The following is a 26,697-nucleotide window of genomic DNA, read 5'->3' as shown; positions in this document are numbered from 1 at the left end:
CATACAGTACCTCTGATTAACTTGCATCTCTAGTTGCTGGATTTTCCCCAAAAGTTCTTTTTCAACAGCTTCCCTTTGCAATTCAAATTCTTTAAGGGCATTTCGGACTGCATCTTCTTTTTCACAGTTGAGCTTTTGAACAAGCAGTTTCCTGTCCTGTTCATGGTTAGTTAATAGTAGCTCTTTTTCTTCTGCAAACTTACTGATAGTGGCTTCATATTTCTTTTGCTGTTCACACAATACCAAATTTTCTTCTTTTTGCTTTTCTAGGGCACTGACTTCCAATTCTAGCTTACCTTGCAACTCTGTTATTTGTTCTTCCAATCTTTTTTCTGCTTCAAGAGCTTGTTGGTGCAAAGAAGTTACTTTACTTAATTCAGTTCTAAGCAAATTTGTTTCTTCTTCATGCCTATCAATTAATTCTGAAATGCACTGATCTTTCTCAATTGTCATTAAAGTTCTTAGCTCTGCTAGACCCACCTGATATTCATCATTATTAATTTGTATTACATGGTTCAAATTATCAATCTGTTTTCTTAACGTTTCAGTTTCCTTGTCAATAAGACTTTTTAGATTATCTTGCTGTTGAGTTTTGTTTTCTTCTAAAAGTATTTTCATTTCATCTGTTTCTGCCTCTTTCAGTGCAAGTTCAACCTCTAATTTGCATCTTAAGTCAGACAGTTCAGAAACCTTGACCTTTAATTCCTCAATCTGTTGTTCTTTCTCATGGACATTTGCAGCATGAGTTTCTTGCATTTGTTCAAGTCGGAGTTTATTCTCCTTTTTCAACTCCTCTAAGCAATCATTGTGTTTAGCCATTAGTTCATCAAATTCTTGTGTATGTCTCTCCTGTAGATTGGATTCCAGTTCCTTTAAGTGATCTTGCTCCAAAGTCTGAAGTTCTGCTCTCAGAAGCTGCATTTTTTCATCGTTTTCAGTATGAAGTTTTTTCAAACTCTCCATCACCCTTTCACGTGACTCTCTTAGTTCTTTAATTTCACAACTCTGATTCTTCATTTGACTTTCCAATTCAAGCAATTTTTGCTCCTTTTCATTTTGTAAAAACACAACTGCTTCCTTTTCATTCTTTACTATTGCAAATTCATTATCTTTATCATGCAAAACATCTTCAAGACCTTTTAAGTCACCTTTTAATTTTGTGATCTTTTTTTTGTTCTCTTCACCATCTTCAACTAAAGTATTCATTTTGCTTTCATATTCAGTTTTTACCAATTGCAGCTCTTTCTGGTGTTTATCTTTTAGCGTTTTTTCAAGAGAAAATTTTACTTTTTCTATAATATTCTTTATTTCTATTGAAGTACATTTTAAAGAACTGGAAAGGTCACATTGTTCTTTTTCTACAAATGTTCTAAAATGACAAAGGTCTTCTTTTATGTTTATTAAATTTAACCGAGATTCCTCGGCAACATCTCTACATTTTTCCATATAAACATTTATAGCAGAATTTTCTAAAGCTTCCGCTTTTGCACATATATTTGTATCTTGCATCCGCCTGCTGTCAATTGCATTGATGACTGAGGAATAGAGAGACTCCACCATCATTTCTGGACTTTGAGGATCACTTATCACATTTGGTGAGGTTAGGTTTTCTTCTATTATGAACTCATTAACCGCTGACATAAAATCAGATTCTGGACTTTCTGCCAGTGAGTCCAAGTCTAATGACCCTTGCTTAAGGGCTTGTTCAATGCTTGGATGGGCAATCGTTTCAAAATCAAATGTATGAGCATCAATACTGTCTGGAGACAATTCTTCTAAAGGACCTGGGGGGCACACAGGAGGGCACAAAGGACCATGAAGACTGAGTGGTGGAGGAGTTCTAGGAGAGGTAGCAATTGTTGTACTTTCCATCCTTGGTGTAGTGACAGACTGTGGTGAGGCTTGACTATTGGAAGCCTAAAAGTATAAAACACAGGCCAGAGTTAAAATACTATCATTCCATAAACATAAACAATTCCTAAGATAGGCCTCGAGTGGGCTCCATACATGTGGCAGGATTTCACATTAGAGAAGCAGGAATTCATAAAACCTTATGACATCTTACTGGCAGCTATAGGTAGCAGAAAGTAAAACCATGGTTAATCCAGGGCAGTGGCGTAGTGTGGGGGGTGCAGGGGGGGCCGGCCGCACCGGGCGCAACATCTGGGGTTAGGGCAAATCCACGGGTTAGGGGGCGCAAATCCATGGGTTAGGGGGCGCAAATTACTTGCCTTGCCCCGGGTGCTGACAACCCACGCTATGCCACTGATCCAGGGCACACCAGCAAATCAGGACCCCAATCTCATTTGATGCACCTTCTGAAGCTGCCTCATTCTTGCATCCCATCAGAGTTCCTTTCATTCTGTTTCGTTCATTTGTTCCTAGCTTAATTTCTCTTCCCCCCTCCTCCACTTTTATATTGTTTCAGAATATTTGAAACGGACAGTATTTTATCTGATAAAACATAAAGGAATTTTAAAACAACTTTTTTCCTGCTTGCATGCTTTGGAGAAAATAATCCCCCTTCCAAGCTGTCCAAAAATAAATTGGTATGCTTATGCTCTAGTTCTGCGTGGATGTGTGTGCATAGTATGCCGAAGTAAAATGGGAACTATTTTTACTTCCTTTCTAAAAAGGGCCTGGAAACTATATGCTTGTTGTACTAAAAACAAATGTTTTTATATGTATTGAGAACTAACATCAAAACCAGTGGGGTTTACTTCTGAGTAGACTTGTAGAAGACTAGGAATTCTAATCTGAGGTAGCCATAATGCTATTTGTGGCAGGGCAGCCTTTATTCTGAATCAGTTAATTGAGAACATTTTTGTCTCTGGCTCCATCGACTACCAACATGCAACCCACAACATTAAAAAACGTTGCCCACTCCTGTGCTCGATCATTATGTAGTAAACTGCTCATAATTAGTGTATGATACAGGTCCTGAAATACTTGTCAGATGGTAAATTACATTATTCTGAATTACCGGGATTTGCCCGTTTACATGCATTTATAAAAATACAATTTTATTTAATAAGTGAATCACATAACACAAAGATATGAATGGAATCTAGCCATGACCACTCTCTAATTTCTACCTTAGTTTCTTTCAAGCTGTATCTCCTTAAATTAATTGTTTATTCAGGTTTTATGCTGTGTTGACAAAACAAGGTGCAAAGACTGAGTTCAGAAAAAGCACACTATAACTAGGAAGTGGATTCTGCTTCATTATCACATTTTCTTTCCATTCAATTAGTATTTTAAAGAAAAATATTTCCAATATTAGCCATGCAAGCCTAATTTAGGCTTGTAGCAAAATGCTTCCCAATTAATATCATAGTAAATTCCCAAGAAAAAAAATCTCCTGAGAATGAGAAATATGAACAGAAGCAGCCCCTATAACAATGCACTGAAAAAGAACACCAAGATAAATATTTTACAAATTTTCTCCCTGATTTAAGTCTCTCCATATGTTACCTTTCTAAGAAGGGTGGTGTAATAAACAATCAAAGGACGGACCCCTGATGAGGTGACAAGCTCACGGATTTGCAACAGATGCTTTCAGAAATACATAACTGACACTTAACTATGTTTAAACCTGAAACGTTTTGTGATTAAGTATGTTACTTCAAATAAATGTTGTGAATAAGAGATCCTAGGTACTTCAGAAACCCAACATTTAATCACCACAAAATATCTTTGGAGGTTAAGGAAAGCAACTTTTAGCTGACTGTTCCAGTATGTCCAATAAGTTGTGTTAACTTTACAAAAAATAGGAAAGCATTTAAAAAGGTCTGTTGTTTGGCAAAATGCCAAGATTCAAAGGATCGAACCCTCCTAGTTTCTCAATCAAAAATTTTAGGGCAGTTGATTGCGATATTATATAAAGTATGGGCAATAAGCTGCCCATACTTTATATAATAGTATGGGCAGCTTATAATAGACACTCCACAAGAAACATCTACTGAAAGTTGGGTACTCTCAGGAAAGGCAGGGGAACTGAGAAGCAACTTTTTTTTTGTTCTTGTTCACAAAATACATTTCTCAGAAATATTCCTCAGCAATTCACTTCACAACTTAGTTAATTTCTAAGTAATTGTGTTTAGGATTGGCATTCAACAATCTACCCATATATAAAGTCACATATACAATACAACGGTACCTTTTGTTCATTCAGCAGATCTGTAATGGTCTGTGACATTTCATCCAAACTTTGTGCTGCTTTGACCAGATTATGTAGAGCAAGTACATGCTGGTGGAGAGGTTCGAAATCACAAAGTATAGGAACCCTTCAAAATACAGAGTAATTAACACAGATTACATTAAACAGATATTAACAGATTACAAATGTAAACTGCATTTAAGAATATTTATTTATATATAAAAATATACCACTTAGCATATTCAAAATCTTTAAGTAGTTTAGCGGTCGTGGGTTTGAGTCCCACGTTGGGCAAACATTGCAAGGGGTTTGGACTAGATGACCCACGTGATCCCTTCCAATTCTACAGTTCTATGATTCTATGATTTACATAAAACAACGCAATATTCAACAAAATTTCCAAACTCTAAGTTAAAAATGACAAAACGCAACTGTATTATCACAGATAAAACCAAACCATGCACAAAACAAAAATAAACATAAAAATCAAGAGCCAAGAGTCCCAAAAGCCTGGGAAGACATTTTAAAGATGTTTAAAAGTTCCCAACTGTCTCTGTCTTACCAGTTATTCAAAGGAGGGCAATCCTGTGCTATCATGAAAAGTCCTGCTGCCACAAGTGTTTTCAGTTTGAACCCTAATTGCTAAAGATCAGGGATTCTAATAAAGGTAAAGGTACCGCTGCCCGTACGGGCCAGTCGTGTCCGACTCTAGGGTTGTGCGCTCATCTCACTTAAGAGGCCGGGAGCCAGCGCTGTCTGCAGACACTTCCGGGTCACGTGGCCAGCGTGACGAAGCTGCTCTGGCGAGTCAGCACCAGCACAGCACATGGAAACGCCGTTTACCTTCCCGCTATAAAGCGGTACCTATTTATCTACTTGCACTTAGGGGTGCTTTCAAACTGTTAGGTGGGCAGGAGCTGGGACCGAAAGATGGGAGCTCACCCCGCTGTGGGGATTCGAACCGCCGACCATATGATCGGCAAGTCCTAGGCACTGAGGTTTTACCCACAGCGCCACCTGCGTCCCTAGGGATTCTAATACATAGCCTCTAAAACTAGGTCACCAAACCATACAAATACCTGGCCAAAGGAAATAAATGAATACTATAAAGCAAGGCTAGATATGGCAGAGATTATTTTTTTTCTCTGAGCTACCTTACTACAATTTTACTAGTTTATTGTTATGGGAACCACTGCCAATCTACTACAAATTGCCCAGAGATCTAGCAGTAGATCCCAATCATTTTCTGCTTGCCCACATGCTTAGGAACTCATTTTACCTGAGTAATGGTTGGACTTCTGAGGGACAAAAGGACTGCAAAAATTGCAGATCGGATAATGAGATATCAGGAAGTTCACCATCAAACCTGCGAGGTTTTCGGGTCTGTATGTAAAACAAATCAATGAGAACACGATAAATAGCAAAAGAGATTGGACAACTGAGATTTTTTTAAAGCCCATAAATAAAGACTATTGAGATATATTTTAATTTCCATTTATCAGTTGAAAGACTGTGCAGGGAGCTTGAATGTCTCCTGATCGCTAAAACAGCTGCAGCTGAAAGTAGGAACATCTGAGGTTTGTAAACAAATCTGCAAAAGTAGCTTGCCCACAAATAAATTTGTTAAACAAATGACCAGATATTTCTAAGAAAATAGTATTCAAGGTTTGATAAGCTTCCCAACCTGGTTGCTTCTTCTGTGCCTCAGACAGGGTAGAGACTATTTATAAGCCTGAAATATTTGTCTACACTTTTAAATGAAAATATACACAGAAATGGTTACACTGGATGAAAGATCACTAATCTATGCTACCAGAGCAATTATTCTAGGGCAAGTATAGTACTAAATCAAGAGGCAGAGTAATCATTCTATGCCACCAAGAATCTAAATACCCCCTTCTTCACAAGCTAGTTAATACAAAAAGTAGCTACACACTTCCTTCTAAATTCAAATTATACTAATTCCTCAAAGTGTTTGGGAAAAGCCAAAAGTCTTCATTAAAAATAAAAAGTATGGTATACTCACACAAAAGGATGGGGGCCAGGCATCAAGTCCCCTGAACAAACGATTTCTTAGAAAAGATTTCCCTGTTCAGATAAATAAATATTATTTCATTTATTCACATATGTGTATATGTATGTGTATGTCTCTATGTGTGTGTGTACACACAACAAAACAAACAACAACAAAAATGGGGAGGATTTTTTTTTGGGGGGGGGGAATGCATTTCCTAACAGTTCTTTCTCAGGACACTATTAAGAGGAACAATATAGAACTACATTGCAAGTTATTTGTGCAAATTTAACAGGGACAATTTCCTTTTATTTTTTCCATGTATACCTATAGATCTCCTTTTTTCAACTTTTACATAAAAGGTTATTTCATTGTATAATTCAGGTGAGGGGTGGGAGAGAAGGTCCAAGGGCAGCTGTGAAGAATCTTTGGCCCTCCAGGTGTTGCTGAACTACAATTTCCATCTGCCCCAGCAAGCAAAAGTGATGCAAGCTGTAGTTCAGCCACAGATGGAGGCCCACAGGTTCCTCACACCTGGCCTAGGGCAATAAAGCAAAGGGAAGAAAGGAAAGAGAAGGGTGGTTTTCAAAAGCAACCCCCCCCCCCAATGATCTAGTTTTTATCTGCACACAACTAGTTCAACATAAGGAAACGGTCACAAAATGCTGCAGTTTAAAATAGCCTTTACATGGTAGCCACAATGTATGACCTGATTATTATTCAGAGATAAAAGTGGTGTATCTATCAATATTACAGGTTTAAGAATGAGAGTGAGACGAGAGAGAAAATACTTACTAAATAACTTTCCAAAAGATTCCCTTTTGGCCTTTTCTGCATCATAAAGATGTTTCCCATCTTTTATTAAAGCAGCAGCCCACTATAAGAAAAAAAATACATATTTATATTAAACATACATATACACACACAGTTATGTTCCCTCCTCAAGTCTTCAATCTGAGATCTAGGTTCTGTACTCAAGTTGCTTACCTCCCTGTAGTGTTTTACAAACATCTTTCTCCTTACAACTTCAACAACAGCCAAGCAGTACATCTGAGGGACATTACTAAGCTTCTCTACAATCTTCACTCTTTCTAGCAGCTCTGTTACGAGACGAAGCAACGCTTGAAGTTTCTCTCCATCCTGGTCAGCATGAAGCATTACAAAGCAGCACCACCTATGGAATACAAAGTTTCACTGTAGCATACTGAATTGTTAACAGCAATAAAATTTCTCCACTGGATGCTTCTACCAGAACTTCTGTTTCCAGCATTGTATCAATTTGCTCATTTGTAAACAAACGATAAGTCCTCTGTTCATTTTCTGCCAAAACCCAGAATATAATACAGAATGCCAAAAACCAGTTCTACAAATCTACCTATATTTGCTTATACGGCATATTGGTCGAGCTTCAATGGCATGGTAAAAATACAAAAACAAAACACTAGATTCTCATACAGTTGATTTATGCATTGTGTACCAAGTTCAAGATCCCAGAACTGTCCCAATAAGTCACATTAACAAAATTAAATCTAAATTCAGGTTTGACTGTCGGATATGAACTAAACATCTTTCTTGCACAAGAATAAAAGCAAGCCCCCACCCAAAAAGAGATGAGCGAACTTTACAGATATCTCCAATCTTAGTACCTGGTACTCAGATTGGTGATAACAGATCTTTATGCTTGACATAGAAGGCCATTTAGTTACTGACCATTACAAAGTGGAGGTTTCCCATCCCTGCATAAAAACGTAATTTTAGAAGCGTTGCATGAATGACAAGGTGGTGACAAAAAACCCCCAAAACAAAACATGGTTGAGGAGCATATAGCACTGCAGCAGCATCACTTACTTCAGCCGGACTTGTAGATTATTTGCAAGTTCTTGTTTGGCAGTAGTACATTTCTGTTTAATATCTAAAAGTTTCCGGTGGTTAGTTAACATAATCATCAATTGATTTGCATGACTCAAGCACAAATCGGGTAATACAGAAGGATCTTTCAAGTTCTCTGCTCTCTTCTGATTAGCCAAAAATCCCTATAAGAAAAAAGGTGTAAAATTCATTGTTGTGGCAAGATATGAAAACAAAAGCAGGACAAAAACACTGCCTTTTTAGAAGACATCTGAAGGCAGCCCTGTTTAGGGAAGCTTTTAATGTTTAATAGACTATTGTATTTTAATATTTTGTTGGAAGCCGCCCAAAGTGGCTGGGGAAACCCAGCTAGATGGGCGGGGTATAAATAAATTATGATGATGATGATGACGACGACGATGATGATGCCTGGTCTTCACAGCACATCATCACTCAATTATAAAACATCTTAATGCTCCCTGATAGCCCAGATCCATGCATATCCCAAAACCAAGCTAAACAGTGTTAGTTATTTGAGCTGTCACGTTTAAAACAAGACATTGTGCAGTATTATAAAGAAACACAATTCAATAGACAAGGTAGGACTCGAACCAATGGCTTCAAGTTACAAGAAAGGAGATTCCGACTAATCTTTCTGCTGGTAAAAGCTGTTTGACAGTAGAACAGATTCCCTCGGAAAGTGGTGGACTCTCTTTCCTTGGAGCTTTTTAAGCAGAGGTTGGATGGCCATCTGCCATGGATGCTTTAGTTGAGATTCCTGCATTGCAGGGGGTTGAACTGGATGACCCTTGGGATCCCTTCCAACTCTACAATTGTCTATTTCTATGAGCTTGATGTTTCATTTGTAACCCATGCTGTGACACTGAAATGATGATGGGTGGTATAAAAATGGAAATTAATACATATTTATTTATCTTGTCAAATGTTCTGCGCCAGCTTCATATACACAAACCAAGGACAAGAACACTATTCAGATCATTTAGTACTCCATGCAAAATGGGCACATCTTCTGCAAACCATAACTTAATTACTGGCCTAGAGTAAAAAACCTCATTTGTTAAAACCTACTTATATAACTGCATGACATTAAAATAGAACATCTGTCAACAAGACTAACAAACCATACTGTTCTGTCACGCAAACTGCTAATTTTAAAACATAGTTTTCCTACTGTTTCAAGGACCTTGCTCCATTTTAGTGAATTATATGTTTCAATTATGTTTTTACTTCTGCTACAGGGGAATCTTATGCCTACTCAGAAATAAGCCCCATTGAGTTCAATGGTAGTCACAGGTAAGCATGTATATAATGAAATTGCAAACTACAAAAATTCTGCATCTTATTTACATGAAGTAGCTTTTTAAAAAATAATAATAATCCATGGTTAGCTTCCAAGGTAGCCAACAATAAAAATTTAAACCACAGAACAATAAAAGCAACAAGAATAAGATTGTCCATTAAAAACTAAGGAAAATATGATTGTCTTCTTTTAGTGCCAAAAGGTAGTGAAGCGGGGAATAATGAAATGTTTAAGGAAAACATTGCACCATCAATTGGGAGTCGCCACTGAAAAAATACATTGGACAGCTAGTAAACATGTGGAACTACATATGAAATCATTTTATATTTATGAGGTGAAGCTGAATATTTGTCTTCAAGAATTATGTCCCACATAGTGATTTCAATTAACACAAATAGTGGCTGTTGAAAGCTACACATAGAGTGTGTCAACTGTGGACACAGCTGTCAATGGCAGGATTGCTAGCACATAACCAGCTGATCGTTTGAATCCTTCAGAACTTCAGATGTCTCTACATAATTATGGGAAAAAGCATTGTATTCTACATATAGAAATGGCTGGATTTTGAATAAAATATAGCTTTTTATATTCATAATACAAAGATTTTAAAGAAAAGCAAACAATCAACACTGTATTCTTTCTAGCGACAGGCTTCAACCTTTTTATTTGCCCAGGGATTTTAAATTGCTGTACTTTTAACTGGCTGAATAGTTTATTCCTCTCAATTTTCCTATATTTTTGTTTCACGACTTTTAAGTTTATTTCAATATTGCATTTATTTTTTATGTACGCCACCTGAAAGGCATTTTCGGATAAAAGATGTGATATATGCATTATTGAAATAAACACAACCAAATGAAAGTCACAAATGAATGTAAGTAGCACAAACATCTCTACAGCTTTACATTTGATTTAGGAGTTGAGCGGAAGTAGCCTTATTATGCAATGCCACCTACTGACCATATTGATGAAAATCTAATGGATGAATTTATTTATAAAATCAAGAATTTATTTTTATTTTCACTCTATGTCATGCACAATTCACACAGCTATGTGGAAAATTAAAATAATATTGTCAGCATTATTAATGGATCCCAGTTCCACAAACAGGATCCAATCCAGTTCACAGCCAATCGTTCTCTCTGCTTTGAGGCAGCAGCTTCAACACACCCTCCTCTCACAATAAACCTATGTGGCTCAGGGTCACTGTGACAGAGAAATGTTTATCAAAGAGTAAAATCAGGTAGCTTAAAGCAAGCAATTAATTACAGTTGCTGCAGGAGCAAAAGAGGTGAGGGTTATGGGAGCGAGAAACTCGAATCCAAATTGTGCTGTAATACTGTAACCTGCCCTGGGACCTTAGGGTGAAGGGCACGCAACAAAAAAATAAATAATGGCAACAGTGCTGGAGCCCGCTTCACTTCCAAGAAAGAGAAATGCAGAGAACTGGAGCCACAGCATGCTTTACAGCAGGGGCACACGGCACCATCAACAGATCTTTATTGACAAATCTCAGTGACTAGGAAACAGGAGGAAGAGGTGACTTCTCATATACCCTTGTCCAGAACTGTATAGGTGGTGTATAACTGTATAAGAGGTGACTTCTCATATACCCTTGTCCAGAACTGTAAAGGCTTTTTACACCAGTAATAAGAACTTGAATGTAACTAAGTAGCAAATCAGCAGCCAGAGGAATACTTTCAACAGAAGCTTTATACGTTGCCTCAAAAAGCTACCATGCAACAGCCTTTTTGTAATAGCAGCAACGCGAGATGAAATTTAAGGACAGCCCCATTTAAAGTGGACTATAAATCTAATAGTACTATTGTGTGTACCAGTCACCAAACTACCCTTGTCCAGAAATGGCTGCAGCTGGCGTTATTAGCTGAAACTGGTAAAAGGCATTTCTAGATGCTTGTGCTTCCACTGGCAATGCTGGATCAAGGATCAACCCCCCACGTTATGCACCTGTTCATTCAGAGGAAGTGCAACCCCATCCAGAAGAGGCAACAGACCAGTTTTCAGATCCAGTATCCACTCACACAGGGCCTCTATCTTTGCTGGTGTTTCATTTGTGTTTGCTGTCCCTCAATCCATGAACTATTTCAGGACTTCCACAGCACCTCTTGATTCAGATGTTACCGAGAAATAGAGATGCGCTTCAATACTTCCTAATGACATTTGATCCCACTGGCCCCTTATACTGAGTAGCACCATGGAACTCCCAGGGGACTGAAAGGCATCACCCAATGCTACCTTCTGCAAACAGCACTCCCTACTCCTAAACCCACAGTGGTGATCCAGTGGTATCAAAGGCCATCAAGAGATCTAACAAAATCAAGAGTGTAACCCATCCCCACCCCGGTTTCTCTCTCATGTGCTTAGAGCTGGTTTGGTCCCCAAGCAGGCCTGAATAAAGACTGGAACTGGCCTACAAAATCTGTCTCATTCACGAGTGCCTGGAGTTGCTCTGCCTCCACCTGAGCTGTCGAGACCCGTTTTGCTGCTTAAGGTGAAACAAGAAGTACCACCTTTACCTGCCTAGCTTCTCTCACTGCCGCTTCTCTGCCAGCCCTGACACTGACACATATTTTGGGGGAGATCTCACTGAATCACGTGAGATCTTGCACACTCACAAGATCTCATGTTATTTTAGCCAATACAGTGGTACCTCCGGTTGCGGACAGGATCCGTTCCAGAGCTCTGGTCGGATCCCAAGGTTTCCACAACCGGAGGGACCGCTTCTGCGCATGCACGTGCGGCGAAACCCGGAAAAATGCTTCTGGGTTCGCCACGTTCGCATCCTGAAGGATATGCAACCCGAGATGTGTGTATCCAGAGGTACCACTGCATCAGCACAGATGTGGCAGGGCAGCTATGGGGCTCTGGCTTGGGGGTTTCTGCCACCTCAGTTTGCCTAAAGGCACAGCCAGCTCTGCTCCACCCTCTTCATCACATTTCAAAAGAAAGCTGTCAAAAGGCTAGCTTCCAAATGCATGTTCTGATAAAATCACATTTCCTAGCCTGGGTTGCACTAATCTAGGGCTTAATACTAAATTATAAAACTGTGATTCTTTAAAAATAGTGACATTATTGGGGGGGGGGGGAATACAGTAGCCTTGGGAAACAGTATCATCCACCTGCCACTCACATAAAAACTGAAAGAGTCATTACCTGAGCAAGTTCTTTTTGTTCATTTACCAGTCTGCTACAGCTAGCTATCATCTGGTCCAATGCATAAAGCCTGTCCTCAAGTCCCTTAATGGCTTTCATGTTCTGATTATCTAATTTGGCAATTGTTTGTCGACAGTCTGCCAAAAAGGGCTGAATAATCCTTGGATCGAGCTGAAAAACAAAAAGGCAGTTGGCATGAATAACCACTTTTAGTGGTTTCAATGGATCATGGAAAAATAATTTCACATATGTAACTTTAGAAATCAAAAGCTTGAAAGATTTTAAACTGCAGATGAAAATGTCATCTCTAATTAGTTCCTTAAACCTTCTGATTAACAACACAATCCAAATGCATGTTTACTTGGAAGCAAGTCTCACTATGCTCAGTGGAGCTTACTCCCAAGAAAGTGTGCACAGGATTGCAGCTTGTTTCATTTGAACAAAAGAAGTCTCCAAAATATGCTTCTTTTAGTCTTTTTTCTTAAATCAGGCCTCTAAAGCTTTCAAGCCCATGTACCATGTAACCATCAGGTGTGTGCATTGTTCAAATGAATCTGAACTGAATTGGGCAGATTATGAGAGATTTGGGACTTGTCCAAGGGAAAGTGGGCTCCCTCTGAACAATTGAATTTTAATCTGGTTTCAGGAAGAAGACTACTCTGGTAACCTTGGTGGATGATCTTTGCTGGGAACTAAATAGAGAGAGTACCATCCCTGTTGGTTCTAGCAGACCTCTTAGAAGTTTCAGATACCATCACTTACAAAGTGCTTATGGACTGCTAGATGGAGTGGGACCATTTTGCAGTGGCTCCAGTCCCTCCTAGATGGAAGATTTCAGAAGGTAGTCCTGGGGACACTTGCTTAATGCCTAAGGTATCCCACAAGTTTCTATTCTGACCCCATGATACTTTTTTAAAAAAGAAATGCTAACAATGGGAGAGCCTCTTTTCCCATAAGAGAGTCTTAAAATATATTTCAGAGTTAACATCATGGGCATATTGTGACAACTTAGTCAATTCTGAAGTGGACCCATTTTCTAACAATGACAATAGCAGCAAGTGGCCACACCTAGCCTCTCAGAAGATGACTGGCTGCTGATACAAGAAAGGAAAAGGATATTTGTTCATCACAATTCCCACAGGGAGTGACCATGTGAAAACAATATCTGTTCATGAACAGTGGGAGCCTTGCTCAAACCACAACCACAAACCACAGCAAGATCATCATGCAATGTAGGAGTAAGAAAGAGGATTGTACAACTATTATTAAAATCTGATTCAGAACTCCTGGTAAGAACATCTCACCATATTCCTATGAAGAATGCTTAAACTTGTAGCAAGCTGGAAAGCCAGAACGCAAAATATTAGAAGAGAACCCAATGGCATTATTTGAGGCATTAACTTACTCTGCTCATGGAATCAAAACATTTTCTGACCAAGGATTCAACATCATTAGGTCTATCTTGAACATTTATCCAGTCTAAAAGTGAGACATTGAAAGAAGGCAGGTCAGTCTCCTTAAGTTCCACTGAAGCATCACTGTCCTGAACAGAAGGATTTTGACTGGCTTGGCTGTTTTCATCCACTTTTTCGGAGGGTGTGCCATCTGGGATTGCGTGCTCTACCGATTTGCAAAATGATGCTAACAGCGATTGTTTGTTCATTTTAAGCATGTCAGGAGAAAGTGCCACTTCAGCTGACTTCTCATTCTCAGTGTCTTCACTTTCTGTCCCACCACGTTCAGCAGAAGAATCTAGTCGTTCTAAACATTCCCGGTAACTGTGTCTGGTTAAGCTTTCCAAGAGTGGAATCTTGGCCATTATCGAAACAGCAGCCCCTAAGCTTGAGAAAAGAACACACACAAAAATCTATTAAGTACAAAGAAACTGAAGTATAGTGGCAAACATAATTTAAAAATATGCTCTCAAAGGTGTCCTCAATACAATTTAATACTCAAGTCTTCAATTTTTTCCAATTAAGAAATGCTTCCTTATAAATTTAAATATTCAAACCTATTCTGAATTGGACTGTGACTTGAGCCTTATTCGGATGTTCATTAATTGTATCCATGGAGGGGTTTGCAGTGACCCTGCTCTCTCCACTCAACCATCCAACATTATGAAGGAACGTCTGATGGGGAACTGTAACTGCCTCCAGCTGAATGTGGGTACAGTCTCCCATGTGACTGAGAACCCTCTGTAACTGGGATCAGCTGAATGTGCTTACAAGCCCCTTTCAGAAAGGGCAGCAGGGAAGGGCAGCAGGGAAGGCACATACAACCCTGTGGGTACTCCATGGATTCAATTCCTGAATTCCTGAATAGGATTATTTTTTACTAGAGCTAAAACTTTTACGTATGCATGTGCAACACTATTTAGCAAGCGGTTTCAGATGAGCCAGTGTAGTGTGATGGTTCGAGTGTTGGACTCCTCCTTAACTGTGAAGCTCCCTGTGTGTCCTTGAGCCAGTCACAGTCTTGCATTGCAGTGTTGAAGAAAAAAAGGTTAGGAAAACTTACCTTTTTTTTACAGTGCAATCCCAGTACATATCTACTCAAAAGTAAGAATTCGGTGAGATTTAAGTTTGGGTTTATAGCCTTAACTCCAAAATTAAACCTCTATAAATAATACCATTAGCACTGTTTATTATTTCAATTAGTGCAAAGACACTGGAACTGGATTAAATTTAATTTACTGTAAATGTAAAAAAAACCCCATAAAACCTTAGTTTTCAGTAAAGCGACTATGCAGAGGTAGCTTTTTATTGAGGAGTCTAATGGCAAACCTACTGTGTAAGTTTCAGCTTAATATCATCTATGGACTGCAGGTAACTTGAATATGCATTTTCAAACTTGAAAAGCAGCTTTTGGTAAGAATATGTGCAATCTTCCAAATTTGCCATTATGGCAGCCCAGCCTTGGTGCTGAAGATGTTCGTCATGGACTAGGCCTTCACAGAAGGAACAAAGTTTCTTGGCAATCTCATACATTTCCTGCGCAAAAACAACATAAACATTAACGTGTTAGCGCTCTAGACATACATATCAACTTGTTGCAAAACATGATGCAAAAAATTCTGACATTTTCAAGTTAAGATATATGAAACACTAAAAGCATTTATTAGATATTCCTTAGGAGGAAAATGATTCACTGGTGCAAAGATAAGATGTGCAGTAGAAGGCCCTGCAAAAGGAATCTGAGTGAGGGTAGTTGTCCTGGAAGGCTCAGAACAACACAGGCTCAAATGCCTCACCCCCTGCAGATCACTCGTCTGCCTTTTTTAACTAACAAGGTGATATGCTGTGCAGTTTCCAAAGCCAGCCAACACATAGGCGCTGCATGTTTTGTTAATATGCAGGAGCAAGAGAAAAATCTCCTCCAGCTTTTTTAGATATTCCCAAGTCCTTGCTAAGTGCCAATAAGCACTTCCTACCTACTTCCAGACTGTGTAAAACTCCAAGATTCTCTCTGATTGGCCCTCATCAGTACATCAACAACACCCAGTACTACTTTTCCATAGCATGTGAATCAGGTGTGGTGGTGCTGAAGTGAGCTGGATGAGGGTCAATAAATGAAGTTTGACTCCTGCTATGATGTTAGTTCTGGGTAAGCACCTGTCCCTTAGAATGCACTTCCAGCGAACATCAGATAGGCACCTATTACGTTGGTATTTCGGCACCTGTCAAAATCTATTCACTTCTGTCCAAGGGGTGATCCACCGATGTTGATGTATTAGTCAGATATACTGGCCTGTAATATATTTTGTATTTGTTTTACGAATGAAATTTTATTCACATCATGCTGTTGATTGCTATATATTTTTCCTAATGTCGGTGGCATAAATTTTTTAATGAAGCTAGTTGGCATAAACCAACTAACTTCATTAAATATGATAAATTATTCTCTTTTCAAAGAGCTCAGGGTCACTGAATAAAGGTGACCAGCAGCAGGCTCAGGACAAACTAGCAAGAAGAAGTACATTTTCCTATAGTAAATGAAGTTTATGAAATTCATTGTCACAGAATATCATGAATGCTAGGGTTAAATAAATGCTGGCAGGACAAATTGCTTTGTTCAGAGGTAGCATACCTTTGATTACTAGCTGTTAGGGAGAAACATGATGTGGCTATGAAGGAGCATAGGAAGCTCCACCAGAATATTTGTCCATCTAACCCAGTAGTTACTTTGACTGGGAGAGGCTGCCCAGGATTTCAGAAAGAGTTTTCCCAACCTCCTGCTAGCTGATCTTTTAACAGAAGATGCCACACATTTAACCTGGAATCTTCTGCAGAAACTGAGCTATCAAATCACTCTTGTCCATCACATGCTACTTGTTAAGCTTCTTTGAAACATCTGGCTGACCACTTTTTGGTGCACTTTTGGAATGTACTGGATCCCACAGTATCAAAGGATTTATCCACCCAATCAAGGCAAAATGAAATCTGTTCTTAACAAACCATCTAAAATACCTAATTGTAATCATATTTATTCCATAAGATTTATATGCCAACTTTAAAAAAAGTCTCAAAGCATTTTACAGAAAGTTATGAAAACCCATGTAGTTTTCATGCAACACACATATCTATTTGCACTTCCATAAATAGTATAAAGTGTATTTGCATCAGAAATACCACTTTTATTGCAAACTTGTTGGTGGTCTTCCATTCAAAGAAAATGTAATTTTGAAAAATACTCAAGAGAAAATGGTACTAACTAAAGGTAGGTGCAAATGCAATGTTTTCTGGGCATTTACCAAGATTAAAATTTCTAAAACAGTCTATGGAATCACACATTTCTGTTTCATGCCACACCAGTTCACCCTGCCATACCATACCAGCCCTCTTTATCATTACTTCTAACCTCCTACAAACAGAGGACATTTCAAAACTTGTTTACAGACTCCTGGATTAATCCAGCATGTCAAAATCCAAAAGTTACTATTCCATCCCCACAAAATGAAAAAGAAGAGTACCAAAAGTAAAACTTTGTACCATGAAAGCAGCAACATGTCCAGCTAGCTTCAATTTGAGAGAGTTTACTGAGTGCTCAATGCTTTAACACAGCCCAATTGTTAAAGGGTCTGAAATTGCTTACCACAGCAAGCTGTGTCCGTGAAGCTACCGTGTGAAAAACTGCAGGCATCATAAGAGATTCTTCCACTTTTAATTCCATCTCATTTTCTGCTGAAAATGTTGTTTTTGGAATAGCTGGAGGACGTTCACACAAGATCATTTCTTTGTTGAAGAGAAAAATTGGGTTTGTATCCTGTGTTAAGATAATAAGTATTACTTTCTTCTCCTTCCAGACTTTTTTTAAAAAAATGAAATAATGGAAAGAGAAGTGAATATTTACCGTTCCAGCACTATAACTACAGACTTTCCTGTCAGCTGCCATACACTCTCCTCCATTGACAACCAATACTTGATGTTGAATAGCGATCTTGTATTTAGTTTGGATAGCTTGTTTAAGGTCTGCCACACTGATTAAAATGACAAAAAAAAGTTTCAGTATCTTCCACAGATCTTTAAGAATTATACATTTACAGAGTACTCTAAATGTTAAAGACTTAATATAGATAATGCCAAAGTTCAGTTATTAAACTGTTACTTCCTACACTAGGACAATGATAGAGGCTAGGAGTAACTGCCATTTGTCAATCCATCACTAATGGCATTTTATATGAGAAACCATCCTAACTGTTTAAGGACAGAACAGGCAACGTAAGTTGGCCCTGCTGCAGTGACCATGCCATATATCCAGCACAAGCTCTCTTAATTTAGAGTGACTGGCAAAGGAGGAAGGATCTCAAACAAGGACGAAGGGGGTGAGCTCCGGCAAGGTTCATGTAATGACACAAAAACCACATTAATAAGAGAGTATTTATTAAATTCTCTAAATGTCTCAGAAAAGCTGGAATACTACAGGTTCATTCTAAAAGCAGTTTTGCTTTAACTCTCACTCCCAAACAAAACATATACTGTGAATCAAGAGATGACTTTGCTAAGAACAGTCCAGCAACAGACTCCTCAAAGAAGACCAGAAGGATTTACTTACTTCTGTACGGCAAGTTCTGTGTCAAAGGTAAGGGTGGTTCCAGTGTTGACCAGAAATACATATAACTTCATGGTGACTTCTTTAGGATCCGGAAGTTTATAGCTTCAACTCTGTGATTATTATTTAAAAGCTGAAAAGAAACCCAAGTATCAGCTTAATAATAACACATAAAAATTATTTTCAATTTAAAGGTTTTCAGTGTCAGCACTTGAGGCACATTCATAGCAGGAAATCCTAACATATAGCTATGAACTGATGCTGCAGCAGTTCAAGGACGTAAGAGAATCATTCCATGACAGCATATGTATGTGTGGTAGCCTTTAGCAGGGGTTGATTTGCTTTGCAACATTTTGGGGGAAGTCAGAAGCAACTGTGTCGGTGACCACCCCGTGGCTATTAGTAACCAAGGTATGGTAGCATGATACAGGGTATCACTGTATTACTAGTCTATTCTGCCTCTTTAAACCATCTCTTGCATGCATGCCCTCACCCCCAGAAAATCCTAAACACAAGAACTAACTCAGATCCCAATAATTGTACGTCCTCCTGGGACATGCAGGTGACATTATTTCAGAGTAGACCCACTGAAATTAACATACCCAAGCTGGTCTCATCCATTCATTTCAATGAGTCTTCTCTAGAGGAGGACTAACACTGGATGCAACCCCATGTGTGTGGTACCCTAGGAGACTGACACTCTGTAACATCCTGAGAATTCCAAATTTTTCACACATACTTTTTCATGAATTTTTGCAAAGGAACTAGGAAACAGGCTGCTTTACTAGCCTACTGTATAAAGGTAATCTGTACATTTATTGCTTCACTCACTTTTGCCTCTAGCCCCAACCATCACTGGCAACAAAGGTTCTGCACCCAGATAGGCTATATTTTTAAGACTATAGAGGAACTGTTTACATAACTGCTAGAATTACTTCAACACCTGGATGTTCAGGAGGAATCATTATAATATATTAATTAAAAGAGCAAAACCCGGCGACTTTAATTTGTTTACGATGACACCAATCACTTAGCAACAAATTCTCAAAAAAAAAACAACAACTGTAGCAAATAATTTGTTATGAGTTTAAACTTGAAATATTTGCTCTCCGGGATGAAACAGTTACCTTCAGGCACTGCATGGAGGTTCCACTGTCTTTAACAGCTGGGTTGCAAAACCACCTATTTTCCTCATTTGACTTTGGCAAGAGAATGAAGTTTCTATTAAACACAGAGTATCAAAGACCTAAAAAGTAATGGGGGGTGAGAGAGAATGAAGGGTGAATATTTGTGCAACAGGAAGCAAGTTAACAATGACTATTCAAATGTTCATGACAATGCTGCACTTCAAAAACTACTATTAAAGCACTTTTTTCATGCCAATTGTATACTTTGTACTAAACAGAACAAAAAACAAAATTGCCATAGAAGGTTTACAATAAACATTAGGTGGGGAAAACTAGGTGATTGTAGAGAAAAGAAATGTGAGACTGATTAATACTGAAAAACCTCATTTAAATTATTTCTGTACAGCATGAACACAACAATTTCATCTAAGCTGAAACAGAAAACTCAGACTCATGAATACCACCAGCTCACACATATCTATGATAGTAACTTGGTGTATAGTGGGATAGTTCAGTCAGTAGAGCATGCAACTCTTAATCTCAGCTCTGTGGGTTTGAGCTCCACATTGGACAAAAGATTTCTGCATTGCAGGGGTTGGGCTAGATGACCCTTGGGGTCCAACTCTACAGTTCTATGATTCTAAGAAGGAGAAGGAGAAAAAGCAACTGTTCTGTAATTTACAAACGCTTCCCTGTCTAGTTGCCCAGAGGAGAGACTAAATTACCACCATTGACCAGGCTTTGTTATTTACAACTGAACAAAGCATAGTCCTTAGTTGTCATCCTATCCAGAACCACTGTGGGAAGAAAAACAAGTGCAATATACTTTGAGAGGCTTCGTTTGAAATGCAGTACAAATACTATATATTCTTGCCCTAACCTGGTCCAGATCAAAGTTCTGATGATGATACTGAGATGAACAAAAAAAACAGGGCACATCCAAACATAATCAGATCACGGGTTTATCATGAACGTTGTTTGGAGGCTGAGTTGCATCCAATCAAACAAGTTTCTCTCTCCTTCAACCACATTCCACCCAACTCATTTCCATTGGTTCTCAGAGTTCCCTGGGAAGAAGCACCCAGCGTTAAACCACTGAAAGTGCAGCTTTGGAAGCGAATGGGGTCTCCTAGCAACTCTCAGCACCCTTAACAAACTACTCTTCCCAGGATTCTTTGGGACTGTTTAAAGTAGTATGTTTTAAATGTATAGTGTAGATGGGGCCTGAATCCTGAGCAGTGCCCTGAATCAGATCAAGGATGTGTTGCCAAACCTCTTCTGAAGAGCAATTACAACTCTATCATATTCAACATGCACATGAACAGAAAACTGCCTAGCAAGTCCAGCACAGTTATACTTCATTTCAGAAGAGGCAGCCCTCCAAATGGGAGATGATTTGTTTAAAGTAACTTGGTTTGGAGATATAACGAAGGCCCAGATCGTCCCAGAGAGCTTGGAGGTTATTCAAATCACTTTAATAAAAATCCAATAAAAAAGTACATAAAATAGAAAGGACAGGAAAGTAACAAATCCAAGAGACTATGTGGCTAAATGTCAAGAACACCGTAAACTGCAACGAGTCTTTTTTAGAAAAATGGAAGCACTGTTCAAAAGAGGTAAATTAACCAGACTGCTTACTGTGGCAAATACAAGTTGAAGCAAGCAAAAAAGATAAACAAGGGTATTAAAAAAAACACCCACAAGCACTTAAGTTAAGATATTAAGTGCAGGGAACCAGTAAAGAGGCAGTAAGAACCTTGGATAGCAAATGGGTGAAAGAACTACTGTAAGAAGTTTGGAGACTGCAGCGAAACAAAATGTGTTGTTTCCACTAGTTTTCACTGTAAAAAATGCAGATAAGAGTTCCACAGTTAAACCACTCCTTTCGAGGAAGAAAGAGCCATGCCAAATAAAGGTGCTAAGCAATCTCATTATAAAGCTAAATGTCACATTAGAAGTTTAACAGATCACTGGAGCAAGATATAGTAGCATTCATCCAAGACAAGCATAGGCAAACTTGGCCCTCCAGATGTTTTGGGACTACAACTCCCATCATCCCTAGCTAACAGGACCAGAGGTCAGGGATGATGGGAGTTGTGGTCCCAAAACATCTGGAGGGCCAAGTTTGTCTATGCCAGAGCCAAGACTTCTTTACAAACTCAAATGTGAAAAGTGCCAAAATTTCACAAAGAATGCAACTTATTAAAACCAGAATCAGAGGGTTAGAAGGCTATCAGTGTAATTAATGCCAGTATTTAAAGGGAATCTAGCAAATTACAGACCAGTAGGCCTAAGTGACATTCTAAGTAATTAGAAGAAAACATGATTAAAGCTAGGACATTAAAACACCTAATAGCATAAGCCTTGTTGTAGACAAGTCAGCATGGCTTCTTCAAAGAGCTTCAAACTTGCCACTTTTATTTCAGAGTGTCACAAGTATGTAGACTGGGGTGATCAGCTAAATTTTATGTACCTGGAATGTCCACAGAGCTTTTTATACACTATTCAAGTGCTTCTGAACAAACTTAGCAGCCAAGAAGCAAGATCAAGGGGTACTCTTACAGGTTGAAACCAGGTAAAAGGACAAAATGGCTGGAAGAGACATTTTTTTACAAGGAAGGAAAACAAGCAGTAAGGTCCTCAAAGGATTCCTTATGGGAGTGATTCGTAAGTGAAATAAAAACAAAAAACAAAATATTGGTTACATCTTGTGGTTAGCAAGGAGAGTGTAACAAACCGTGGCTTAGCTCAACACAGGACAGCAGCAAAAAGGATCAGGAGAAGAAAAGCAGCTGCATACTCCTCTCTCGGAGCCCACATTTGGGCAGTTTCAGTAAGTAAGCTATCATTTCGCTTATTATGTTGTGGTCCAGAACAGTGTCTGTACCATTCTTACCAAGGGCGTGTCTTAACAGAAGCAAGAAAAACTCAAAGAAAACTGGAAAAATCCTAGGTGCCAATGTATTTTTAAGAGCTGGAGGCCAGGAATTTCATTACCCCCAACAGTAAAATATGAAATGTGCTATGAATATTGCTTTGCTGTGTGGAACACAAAAAACTGCACAGATTCCAAAAAATAGTGTTGTTAGACAGGGTGGACATGGGTGAATGCATAAGACTGGAGCTGGGAAACTAAATTCAAAATTGTGACTAGGCTATGAATTTATTCACTGACCTCAAGCAAGTCACAACATTATCATCTGTGATCTTTGCCTGTATTTTGCAGACAACAGCCTATATGCAAAACTGTTGTGAGGAGAGTTTGGAATGCTAATTCACTATAGAAAGTAAGTAAGTAAAGTAAGTATCTAGCCCTCCTAGAAAGAAAGTTATGAGGCAAAATGTCCAGTATGGTGTGGCCACCTTGTATATTTTTCCTGGTACTGAGGAATGCTCCCATTTCTATTAGGAAACAACACTATCAGTGTGTGTGTAAAATTGATATTGTACAATCTCAACAATCAGGACCAGCAGGACATAGCTGACTTCCCATGGTAAACATAAGGTTGTTGGGGGTCACTGTTTCTCTAATTTAGTGTTATGCCATGCAGCCATTTTGCATTACTAGCAGCTATTTGGTGACTAGTGTCCCCAGAACTCTTAAAATTCAAACGCACCTGGTGGTCAAAAAAAGTTGGCAAACCCACACTATACAAATAAGGCATTCTGTCAAGTAACAATTCACATTTGCATGGATTCTTAAGATTTATGGATACAATTTATTCCCTCCCCTATGCCAACAGAGTTTAAATTCTTTAACAGTTCATTTACATGTAATCCCAAACTCTCCTACTGCATCCAGTAAACATATTTTAACTTTAAAATGTAAGTTTCATGAAATTTCATTGATAATAACCATTATTTTAAAAATCATCAAAACAGTTATCGATCAAGACAGATACATGTTGGATGAAAACATCTCTCCATCCATACTGAAATTAAACCAGCAGAGCAATCCTATACATCTACTTAGAAGTCAGTGTTGTGCTGGGATTTACTCTTAGGAAAGTATATATAGGGTTGCTCAATAAGACCCCCATAAAGGAGACCCACATAGGGTGTCCATGAAGATTCCTAATGAGAATCAAACCAGTAGAGAATACATAGGACAAAACACCTTACATGGAGCATTAGCTTCTCATAATGATATACTGGAGCTGTTCAAAAACAAGTACATCACAAATTAAGGTGAAATACTTCACAACTATGATACCTATACCCCTCTATGAGTACAGATAATGTAAACTATGAAGCCAATGGAGTCTATAGCATGGCACAACTGTGAAATCATAATTTCATGAGGCTATATCATTGTCTGGTGTGTTCCTGTATCATGGGAATACTTTAATACCAACATATTAAATACTTTCTACCTCAGCACTAGACTAAAATGTCTGATCAATAAACTATAAGCACACAGGTACAAGCAAGTTCCTTCCCCTAAAAAATAAATCCAAGAGATACTTGAATGCAGCCCTTGCCCTATTAATACACCTAAGATTCACTAACTGCTAGCAGTAGTTGGTTATGTAACTGCTATGTGCTGTTCTATGTTACATTAAGACAATACTGTGACAGGGAACTTTTCTTACGACAGTTCACATTAAATTCTTGATTTCCCAAATACATTGTAGGACTATTTGCCTTTACATAGTTCCATCCTTATTTCAGACATCATGATATATCAATATATTGCCATGTTTAGTTGGTGGATGTATCATGGTGCTCAAAACCAGGTATTGCCCAGTCCTACTGTAGGTTTAAACTTAAATAAATATCTAATACTATATACAGGAGGAAAGATGATTACTCTCTAAATAAAAAAAAAATTAAGTCCACACTGCCAATAAATATTTTGTCAACTAAACAGTTTTACAAAAAGAAACACCAATCATTGGCACTCATGTGAACACCACACTATGCTTCACAGGTTCATAAAACTAAATTTAAAGAGTGCAATCCAAACTCCCATCTCCTGCCAATGGGGTTTTGCAGAGCAGTGGAGCCACTGCCACAATGGAAGCCCTGCCACTCTCAGTGGACACAGTGGAAAGTGGGGACACAATAACTGGGCCTGACACCCCTGAGCAACAGCAGACAGCTTGCCACCCACTCAGCAGAAGGTCTAAGAGCTGGGCAGAGGAACACCTCCACCTAATGCAACCCCCACCCAGCATAAAGAGGAGGGGGGTGTTGGATTGCTCTGCTTGCTGTTAACACTGATTGGCAAGGCTATTATTCTTCACATTCTACATTTGGGAAAGACCTACAATGCACCTCAAAGCTTCAAAACTTAAGGACACAAAGAAATAGCAGCAAATTTTGCAAAGCCAGTGTCTGAAGTTAAAAATAAAAGCAGTTGCAATGCTACTCACACTGACAGATGTTCCAATAGCTTTCACTTCACAGTAGAAAAAATAAACTTTTTGTAGTATTCACGGTAAAAAAAAAGGATTACAGTGATTTACTACACACCAACTTTTCATAACATGTTCAGCATAACCTACATATCACTTAAACCAATCTACTTTCACCTGACCCAGTGTCAATGAAATACATTATGGTGTCAATGAAATACAATGTTCTATTATACTTATCTACCAAACTGCCATTTAATTATCCCAAACCATTTCATCTTGTAACAGCATGCTTATGTGTATTTTGTCAACAAGCTCAAACCTACAACATAAGCGAAGCCTACCAAGAGGCAATTGCCTGGTTTGTGTGAATATCACCCAGTCAGTGACACCCACCCACACAAACAGTCAATTTGGGCCAAGCCTACCTAACTTAGAAGACCATTCAGACCCAATGTGACTTGGCATTCACACAGGGCCTTCAGCGCAAGAGGAAGGGGGGGAGGGAAAGTTGGGGGTGGAGGAGATGGAGCAAAATAAAAAAAAACTAGAAATCCTTCGCTAGCATCCGTGCGAATGAAAGCTTTAGTTAATAAGCCTGCTGTCCTGGGTGAGGAAAGAAGAAAACAAAACCACCCCAGCCACCCCCTCGGAGCACGCTGCCTCCTTTTTCGCAACAAGGTGCTGTGGGCGGGGCTGCGAGAAGCGCAGATGGGCTGAGTCATCCCCCCTCGGAGTTAACTTCAGGACGAGCCGGTCCCCCTTCCCAGCTCCGCGGGCCAGAGGCGGGGAGGGAGACGAGGAGAGCCCCAGCTCTCTCAGCCCCCAAACCTCAAGGTTCTTTGGCCCACGGACGGAGATAACCCCCCACCCCACCCCGACTGAGGGGGTGGCGGCGGCTCCGCCCTCGCAAGCGGGTGCGCCCACCCCCCGTCGCGAAAAGAGGGTCCTCGCCCCTCCCCTGCCGAAGGGAGGAGGAGGAAGGCGGGCCTTGGTCGCCCCGGCGACAGCAGCAACTGCCGCGGCCGCCTCGCTCCCCCACCGCGCCCTTTTCCCGACGTACCCGAAGGAGAGCCAAACAGCAGCCGCGGCACCAGCGGCAGCAACAGCTGGGCGGCCCCGCGCACCATCCCGCGCCGGTGACCGGCGGCCGCGGAAGCTCCTCCTCCCCTTCGCTGCGGCTCTACAGGGCAAGCTCAGGCGCCGCCGCCCGGAGGACAAGAGCGGGAGGGGCGGCGGCGGCGGCGGCGGGGCTCCCTGACAGGAACAGGGAGGGAGAGAGACGCGGAGGTGGCGCGAGGGGAAGGGAAGCCACACAGCCGGGGATTCCGGGCGCTCCTTCGCAGGGCCCCCCGCTCGCTTTACGCGCAGCCCTCGCCGCCGCTGTTTGTTATTGTCGTCACTCTCTTCCGCCGCGGTGCACGCTGGGTAAGGCACAAGCCGGAGGACCTGGAGGGGGGAGGAGGAGGAACCATAGAGAGAGGCGGTGACTCGCGGGATAGAGTGGCACGGAAACTTCCTCCTCTGCTAAGAAGGGGAGGTCCATATAGTTTCCCCTTCCAAATGCTGGAAGGGTCGGTTTTTGAAGAGGGAAATTGTCCCTCCTCACCTCCCCACCCCCAAAGAAAAGAAGGAAAGGAAAGGAAATG

The 26,697-nt window shown here is 39.8% G+C and overlaps 1 protein-coding gene across 4 annotated transcripts in view; it reads right to left on the bottom strand.

Moving 5' to 3' along the window:
* Positions 1 to 26,477, bottom strand: part of RB1CC1 (RB1 inducible coiled-coil 1) — a 46,256-nt gene extending 19,779 nt beyond the window's left edge. For 2 of the 4 annotated variants that reach the window (XM_077933023.1, XM_028736971.2), the window contains exons 1-15: positions 26,112 to 26,476; positions 19,692 to 19,810; positions 18,568 to 18,697; positions 17,866 to 17,992; positions 17,608 to 17,778; positions 15,304 to 15,506; positions 13,922 to 14,357; positions 12,517 to 12,687; positions 8,022 to 8,206; positions 7,161 to 7,347; positions 6,969 to 7,050; positions 6,186 to 6,247; positions 5,439 to 5,542; positions 4,160 to 4,286; positions 11 to 1,917 (exon numbers count right to left, since the gene is read on the bottom strand). In XM_077933023.1, coding sequence (XP_077789149.1) covers positions 11 to 1,917; positions 4,160 to 4,286; positions 5,439 to 5,542; positions 6,186 to 6,247; positions 6,969 to 7,050; positions 7,161 to 7,347; positions 8,022 to 8,206; positions 12,517 to 12,687; positions 13,922 to 14,357; positions 15,304 to 15,506; positions 17,608 to 17,778; positions 17,866 to 17,992; positions 18,568 to 18,638 — 3,833 coding nt within the window. In that variant the 5' untranslated portion in view covers positions 18,639 to 18,697; positions 19,692 to 19,810; positions 26,112 to 26,476. Of the gene's footprint in view, positions 1 to 10; positions 1,918 to 4,159; positions 4,287 to 5,438; positions 5,543 to 6,185; positions 6,248 to 6,968; positions 7,051 to 7,160; positions 7,348 to 8,021; positions 8,207 to 12,516; positions 12,688 to 13,921; positions 14,358 to 15,303; positions 15,507 to 17,607; positions 17,779 to 17,865; positions 17,993 to 18,567; positions 18,698 to 19,691; positions 19,811 to 25,066; positions 25,870 to 26,111 lie in introns of those variants that run through there. The other 2 variants (XM_077933025.1, XM_077933024.1) reach the window with 2 other exon arrangements.
* Positions 26,478 to 26,697: the final 220 nt, after the last annotated feature.

Source organism: Podarcis muralis, chromosome 8 (genome assembly GCF_964188315.1).
Source record: "Podarcis muralis chromosome 8, rPodMur119.hap1.1, whole genome shotgun sequence".
In the NCBI taxonomy this organism is placed as follows: domain Eukaryota; kingdom Metazoa; phylum Chordata; class Lepidosauria; order Squamata; family Lacertidae; genus Podarcis; species Podarcis muralis.
Note: the sequence above shows the minus strand (reverse complement) of the source record. Positions and strands in the feature narration are given on the sequence as shown.